General features: G+C 40.9%; 1 protein-coding gene across 1 annotated transcript; it reads right to left on the bottom strand.

Annotated features, from left to right (window-relative positions):
- Positions 1-3,819: 3,819 nt before the first annotated feature.
- On the bottom strand, positions 3,820-7,422 carry LOC147327012 (zinc finger MYM-type protein 1-like). The gene is made up of 3 exons (XM_086294610.1): positions 7,103-7,422; positions 6,798-6,851; positions 3,820-6,369 (listed from the first exon to the last, which is right to left on the bottom strand). The coding sequence occupies exons 1-3, from the start codon at positions 7,127-7,129 to the stop codon at positions 4,066-4,068; spliced, it is 2,385 nt and encodes a 794-aa protein (XP_086150736.1). The 5' UTR covers positions 7,130-7,422; the 3' UTR covers positions 3,820-4,065.
- Positions 7,423-8,382: the final 960 nt, after the last annotated feature.

Genomic DNA, 8,382 nt, shown 5'->3' with positions numbered 1-8,382 from the left:
CTTTTTTGCAACTATTATTATGTTTTTAATACTAAAACATCAGCTGAGAATATAAAAAATATCTCTTGATGAACACACAGTAAGCTGCACAAAGGAAGTTGGCACAGGGTGTAAGTACAGGTAAGACCACTGGGTGGCACTACAACACTCTTTAATGTGACTGAGCTATGAAAACAAAATACATTACATTTAAGAGAGGCTTTAAGCCTCTTACCAAAATTAAATGCTTTAACTTATATATGATATTTGTTTTTCCATATTTACTTTATTTAAAAAAAAAAAAACCACTGACATGTTACAACTACAGGTACACCTTTCTGTCAAACTCTGAAATCATTTGACAAGGAGGGGAGCCAACATGACTCACTGATGAGGTGTAGAGTGTCAGTAAAAGATACTTTGTGATTAAGCAAATCTCGTGGTCCAAGAACTGTGTTAAAAGCTTTTGTTCTTTTCCAAAGCATTCCTTGGCAGCAGGGAAACTTAAATACAGCATAAAATAGGGAGATGTTTGCTGGACTCACTCCATCCAGCTCCTCCGGAGCCCCCTCTTGTAAAGGTGGGTGTAATTTATAATTTACAATTTATATTAGTATTGTCTTGTCTTCTTTATATTTTTCTAACATGCTTACTATGACTGAGGGAGCTCTGCAGACGAATTCCAATGTGCCTTGACTGCTGGTTTTATGCACAAATGGCAAATAAAGAACCTTGCACCTTCCTGAATGCCAAGTTTCAAATATCTCAAAAAAGGACTACCTTTTGACTTGACACACATTTCTAGGTGTACATGAATATATTTGGGAAATGGACTGGTTCTTTTCTACTCTTCTGAGCACTCTTTGTGCATTCACCCCTATTCGCACAAGCACATTTTCTTAGTGCTTTCTAACTAACATTCACACACACATTCATACTCCGATGGATGCATCAAAGAGCAATTTGGGGTTAGTATCTTGCCCAAGGATATTTGGCATGCACAGTAGGGGAAGCCAACCTTCCAATCAGTAGCTGTCCTGCTCTACCGCCTGAGCTACAACCACCATCTTGAGCTGGTATTGTTGGCTCTATACATGACTCACCTCACCAGAATTGTGCTTGTGTCTGAATCCAAGTGGATGGCAAATGAAACATCAATATGTCTTATACGACCTCTGCGTCCTATGATATTTCCTATAATAACACTGTGTAAACAATTATTCCCATTGTGTCACAGGACAATACAGTTGGCACACATCATAACTGAAATAAAAATTCATCTGTGCAGTCAAAGAAAACCTTGAACACAGTTCCCACTAAATGACAATTGCTCAGTCAATTCTACATGCACACTGCACAACAAAGCCGGAATGTACAAAAATAAAATGAATGCAGGCTATCAAGGTCATTTAGACATTGTTTGAGAGAAATAGGAATAGAACTCTTGTAGGTCATACTTTATTATTAGCATCACAGAGAAGCTTGTCACCTCAGTCAGTGCTTTTGTTTTGAGCATGTAATGTCGCTTTGGCTCAACTGGCTCACAGCAGAAAAGTCATTCTCACGACTCTTAATGCAGTTCTCAAATCAATAACACATTTCCTCACCCACATCAAGGATTCTTATTGTCTTCACACACACCTTTGCTGTTTCTACACATGCTTCACCACTAAAGATATTTTGTTACTGTATTGATGCACTTCACACTTGAAACTGACAACTCATCAAACAGTTTGTACTTTTGTCAGGCACAGCTCTAGATCGCTCACTTTCTTGAATACTGTCCAGCATTGCATTGCAGTGGAACAAGTGTACCTAATAAAGTGGTTGCTGAAGGTATGCCGCGTGACTTTACTGGACTATACAGTAGTTGGTGCTATGTTCTCAGACTGTATGTATTTTCTTTGTCTTTTCCTGATTCGTGTAATTTCACTAGTATTTGGCTTTTCTCTATTTCAGCAATTTTGTAAAGTTTCACAAAAATCCTTCACATTTATTTTTTGTTTCTGAAAAATGATTACAGTAGGGCTAAGTGCAGTAGATGCCATCATTCGGCATAACCCTCAGCTTTCTCAGTTTGCTAAGGACACTAAGTTGGAGAACACCATAACTGCCTGGAGAGAGCAAGTCAGGGCTGGTGAGCTTACTCTCTCACTCACTAAATCTTCCCCATCGCTGCTTCAGCAAGACACACACTCCCCACCTGCCTCTACGCTGCCACGGACTTCCTCTCCTTCCACACGCCAGCCAGGACCTTGTTCACCTGTCCGTTCGCCTGCCTTTTCCTGGCAGCTATTCAATTCAATTCAATTCAATTCAATTTTATTTATATAGCGCCAAATCACAACAAAAGTCGCCTCAAGGCGCTTCATAGATACAGAGAAAAACCCAACAATCATATGACCCCCTATGAGTAAGCACTTTGGCGACAGTGGGAAGGAAAAACTCTCTTTTAACAGGAAGAAACCTCCGGCAGAACCAGGCTCAGGGAGGGGCGGGGCCATCTGCTGCGACCGGTTGGGGTGAGAGAAGGAAGACAGGATAAAGACATGCTGTGGAAGAGAGACAGAGATTAATAACAAATATGATTCAATGCAGAGAGGTCTATTACAGTTTTTTACAGACGCTAGGACACATTTCCCAATACTTAGGTCACTTTTGCAAAACTCTTCACACAATCCTCCTAACTGACCCTCACCTTGGCAAAGCAGTTCATTTCACATTCAAAATGCACTACAACTACCAAAACACTTCATTCAGGTCTCAAATAAACTCATTCTTCCAGAACACTAGCAAAGGTTGACAGCCGACAAACACACTTTGTCACCCACAAAACAATGACCTAAAAAACACTAACAACATGTAGCATTACAGTGTTTTCTTGTGTAAAACAAGGACACATCTCTGTTTATAATTTCAATATATGTTACTGGAATGGATCAGACATCATGCAGAATTCGTTAATATTTGTTTATGTATTTTTATCTTTTTTGCACTAAGTAATCCCAAAATACAAGAATTTGTATACACACCATCCACTGATACACATACAATAGTAATGCTAATCTACTCGGTCTTCTCCATTTGGCCACAGGTTCTCATCCACATCACATCTTATGTCATCTAGGGCAACACACCTAGGAAAGAATCTTCTGGCTGCCAGAATTGAAGGAGTTGAACAATTGAAGGAGTAACACCTGTGTAGATGTTCATCTACAATGAGAATCAGCTGTGGCTGGTTAAACTGCATTTTTAGATTTAAAATATGTTTCAATAAAATATTGCTGTTGGATTTTGCTGTCTTTTTAAGTTTTGCATTGTGTTATTGTTTTGGCCATAAGTTTAACAGTTTTGAAAACAGTATGTAAGCACATGCAAAGTGTCCTGTACGTACAAAGGTTTTTGGCAGTTGTTGTGTCTGAGTGAGAAGATAATTCATGAAATTTGAGAGATGTAGTCATTGAATGCATTTTGTGCCAAAACAATGATAACTGATCCTCAGTTTAGCCCACATAGACTTCTGTTGTGCTCACTGTGTGAGGAGTTTTGCAAAAGTGACCTAAGTATTGAGAAATGTGTCCAAGCGTCTGTAAAAAACTGTAATACATAGTGAGTGAGAAAGGTGACTGGAAAGGAAAAACTCAATGCATCATGGGAATCCCCCGGCAGCCTACGTCTATTGCAGCATAACTAGGGAGGATTCAGGGTCACCTGGTCCAGCCCTAACTATATGCTTTAGCAAAAAGGAAAGTTTGAAGCCTAATCTTAAAAGTAGAGATAGTGTCTGTCAGGGGTGTCACTAGGTTTTAAGGACAGGGGGGACTTAGCCCCCAAGAGATGCACACGACATGAACGAACGTAGTGAATGAGCACAAAATTTCACAAACAGAAAACAAAGACTGAGAAATTGTTTTCCTACTTTTTTGGACAGATTAAACATCCTAGGCCACCAATAGATCTATTGTTTTATTTCAGTCTGCTTTATAATACAGTACAACAAAAAAACAGAGGAAATGTGTTTGCTGCATCAATAACAAGAAAAAAACTGAAAATAAAAAAGTACATTTTTCTGGCTGCAATCACCAGTTACTTGGTGGGTGGAAGCATCAAAGAATGACGTCTGTTTTTAAGAGTGGCAAATCGGTCAATCACTCTGTTGTGACTCAGATGCTGAAGCGTGTCTTTTTCAATAGACATGACTGCAAGACTGTGAAGTCTTTTCTGACCCATTGTTTGACGCAGCCAGGAGTGCAGCCGACGCAGTGCACTAAAGGACCGTTCGCACGAGCAGCTGCTGACAGGCACTGTTAGGGCAACTTGGATGGTTGCCTTCAGAGAGGGAAACATGTCTGAATCAAGGAGGTTGTACACAGACAACATATTTTTGGGTGGACATCCAGCCTCTGTTTTCCGGGTAAGAAAGTTTCTGGCCACCAGAACCTCCTCTTTTTTCAGGTCAAGTCTGTAGTGCTTTGCAAGTTCATTCAAGTGTGGTTCACTCAAGAAGTTCTCAGATTTAGGACTGCATGCCTGGACGCCTTTTAGCAGCCCTGCATCTACACTGCAAAATCTTTGATCAAGCTCGCCAACCATCCGATCCACACAAGGGAAAAGTAACTCTCTTTTCAATGTGTCTGAGTTGTTCAATTCAGTGCGTGAACCCACAGTTGCCTCCAGGACAAAATCCTCCATTTTCCTCTGTTTGTGCCTTGTCTTGGCACCTGGTTCAGGGATACTGTGGGTGTTACACAGGGCCTTGGTTTTCTCATACAGCTCTGTAGCAAATGCATCTGAGTGTTTGCCCTTAAGTGTGTCACACACAGCTTGTTTGCAGATAAAAGCTTCTGCCAGGTCTAAAGTCTCTTTCTGCAGGAATTTGTGGAGTCCTTCGGTTACAGACAGAATCGACTGAAACATCAGTAGTGCATAGACTGCTGAGAACTTGTAGAGCTTTGCTCTGAGACCAACAGCTATGGGGGATCCAATTGCAGATAGGCACTCCAAAATGGCAGGCAATGTCTCAAGAACTGCACTGATTGATCGCAACTGACATGCCCAGCGAGTGTTTGAAAGTTGCACAAGCTCAGTTTTTGTCAATCCAAGCTTTGCCTGAGTCTCCATGAACTTATGATGATTGACTAGGGAGGTGCTGAAGAAAGAATACACACACTCCAACAAGCTGAAAAGCTCCACAGCCTCTGGGACAGCCTTGCAAGTATTGCACAAAACCAGGTTGAGTTGATGAGCATAACAATGCACATAGATAGCCTCAGGATGGAGCCTTCTAAAATGTGCTTGTACACCTCCAGTGGAGCCACTCATAACGGCTGCACCATCATATGTTTGTGCTACACACTTAAGCTCTGCAAGACCATAGTTTTGGATCTGCTGCTGAATCTCATTTGCAATGGACTGGGCATCAAATGATTTTATCTCTGCAAGTGCAAGGAAACGCTCCTTCACTGCCCCCTCTGACACGTACCTGACACAAACAGCTAACTGCTCTGCCTTTTTATCCCTTGCCTCATCCACCATGATGGAATAGACTTTAGACTTTGTCATTTCAGATACAATGACACTAGTAACTTCCTGGGCACAACAGTCAATCATGTCATTCTGGGATGTTGGTGAGATATACTGTGCATTTGATGGGGGATTATGTTTTTGAAGAAAAGGATCAAACTCCTTCAAAAGCTCCATGCACGCAAGAAAATTCCCTCTGTTTGGGCTGTCTTCACCTTCATCATGACCACGAAAAGGGAGTCCCTGTCTCCCTAACATAGAGGTGACTGCAACAATTCGTCTGAGATACTCTCTTCTTTCGACTATCTCACTCACATTTGCAGTTGCTATCATCTGTGCAACGTTTCCCTGTTTGCTAGTTCCCTGGTAGCTTTTCCATGTAACAACACTGTCCTTATGTGTTTGTGCCATCTCATGCTTGCCAAAGATGACTAAAGCTTTCTTCCAGTTCTTGCAACCGTTACTGACCAAACTATCATGTTTGATGTTTTTGCCAAACACTCTACATGGGAAGCAGAAAGCTGCATTCTGGTTGACTGAATATTCTAACCAGTTGTGCTTTTCAAACCAGCTGTGGTTAAATGCTCGCTTCTGTGTACCAAAAGTATCAGCTGGATAGCTCTTCAGCTTCACCTGTCTGGGCCCTGTGTCTTTGTCACCTAAATCAAACCCTGTAGTAGAATGAGTTGCTGCAGCTGCTTCATCATTTTCCCTCTCTTGGCCTGTTTGCTCTCCTCTCTCTGTAATAACTTGATCTTCCTCTGCCTCTCGATCTATTTGCTGCAGCTCCTCTGTCTCTCCTTGCTCTCTCTGACTTGAACTTGCCTGTTGACCTTTTTCTCCCTCAGCCACTCCTTCTGCCTCACCCTTCAAGATACATTAAAACATACTGAATTGTAATGTAAATTGCTAATATCATGACTTCTGCTCCCGCTCCACAGTAATTTGTTGCTCCCAAATATTTTGAAGTTACAAACATTATATTTTGAGCACGCATGTGACTAAAATGGTTGCAATTTAAAGCCCTGAAAAATATTACTAAATTACTTGAATTGAAGTAATATTAAAATAGAACCCTCAAAAATATGTGAGTCAGGCTAATTTGACTTATATACATATCTCTCTCTTTGCTCTCTCCACTTTCTAACCTTGACTCTCCTAAATAAAAGCTCAAGTTAAACAGGTCTTATATGTTGTACCGTGACTGAAATGTTTCATATTTCATATCCATATTGAGTCCCATAAAATTCTAATCAGACTGTCTCCATCACAAATGACTCCATCCTTTGACTCACCTCTCCAGCAGACGTCTCTCCCCTCTGCCTCTCTGTGCTCCTCTGCCCTGACTCCTACAGGTTAATGGGGATGGAGTGATTATTATTATTTCCACTGATGATAACCATACCTGAATGAGCTCAGCTGGATTTTTCAGAGCTAAAACGAGTGACAGAAATTAACATTATGCTAACAATTTAACTTAGTACGCTAGCCAGGTTTTTATTTACAAAATGGGGAGCACCTGGTTCATTATTTACATGGGACTCTCTGCTGTTAGCTGGAGCTAACTAATTGTTACTACCAGCCAGTGATGAAGACTTACTTTCTTGAAAAACTTGCGTATATCCATGATTTCTTGCCGTTTGCCACATGCACGCTAGTGTTTCTGCAGGTGTATACGAGCGGAGTGTAAAGTAGCAGTGAAAACGAGGACTGGATTTTCAGTCATGTGGATGTCCCCTGTGAACAACTGGAAGGGATTGGATAACGAAGCACTGACGCTACCTTAACAATGTAAAGCGAAAGGGACCAACCGAGTTATGATCATATTTGTGTGAATAGCGACAGGTTTATATTATTATTTCTTTAAACTCATATTCCTGCATCTTTATATTGAATTTGTCTGCAAGTTCTGTAAAAAAAAAATCGAATAAGTTAAAAAAAACAAAAACAAACAAACAAAAAAAACCCCCCACCAAATTATTTAGGGGGGCTTAAGAATATTTTAGGGAGGCTTCAGCACCCCTAAAATAGGCCTAACGACGCCACTGGTGTCTGTCTCCTGAATCCAAACTGGAAGCTGGTTCCACAGAAGAGGGGCCTGAAAACTGAAGGCTCTGCCTCCCATTCTACTTTTAAATACTCTAGGAACAACAAGTAGGCCTGCAGAGCGAGAGCGAAGTGCTCTAATAGGGCGATATGGTACTACAAGGTCATTAAGATAAGATGGGGCCTGATTATTTAAGACCTTGTAGTGAGGAGCAGGATTTTGAATTCAATTCTGGATTTAACAGGAAGCCAAGGGAAGCCAAAACAGGAGAAATATGCTCTCTCTTTCTAGTCCCTGTCAGGACTCTTGCTGCAGTATTTTGGATTAGCTGAAGGCTTTTCAGGGAGTTTTTAGGACTTCCTGATAATAATGAATTACAGCCGTCCAGCCTGGAAGTAATAAATGCATGAATTAGTTCTTCAGCGTCACTCTGAGACAGGATATTTCTAATTTTAGAGATGTTGCACAAATGGAAGAATGCAGTCTTACATATTTGTTTAATACGTGCGTTGAAGGACATGTCCTGGTCAAAAATGACTCCAAGGTTCCTCACAGCGTTACTGGAGGCCAAGGTAATGCCATCCAGAGTAAGAATCTGCTTAGATACCATATTTCTAAGCTTTTCAGGGCCGAGTACAATAACCTCAGTTTGATCTGAATTAAGAAAGTTAGCGCCAATCCAGGTCTTTATGTCTTTAAGACATTCCTGCAGTTTAACTCATTGGTGTGTGTTATCTGGCTTCATGGACAGATAGAGCTGGGTGTCATCTACATAGCAGTGTAAATGTATGCTATGTCTTCTAATGATACTGCCTAAGGGAAGCATGTATAAT

This window comes from Aulonocara sp. 'chitande type north' Nkhata Bay, linkage group LG6 (assembly GCF_057382095.1).
Source record: "Aulonocara sp. 'chitande type north' Nkhata Bay isolate Kocher_YH1m ecotype deep benthic linkage group LG6, A_spYH_male_GT1.1, whole genome shotgun sequence".
NCBI lineage: Eukaryota > Metazoa > Chordata > Actinopteri > Cichliformes > Cichlidae > Aulonocara > Aulonocara sp. 'chitande type north' Nkhata Bay.
This window is presented reverse-complemented; position numbering and strand designations above follow the sequence as displayed.

Excerpts from the sequence above, each read along its gene's own strand:
- LOC147327012 (XM_086294610.1), bottom strand. The coding sequence starts at position 7,129 with ATGGATATACGCAAGTTTTTCAAGAAA. Across the intron at positions 6,852-7,102 it reads TACGCAAGTTTTTCAAGAAA|GAGTCAGGGCAGAGGAGCAC; the intron begins GTAAGTCTTCAT and ends ATTAACCTGTAG. Across the intron at positions 6,370-6,797 it reads GAGAGACGTCTGCTGGAGAG|GGTGAGGCAGAAGGAGTGGC; the intron begins GTGAGTCAAAGG and ends TGTATCTTGAAG.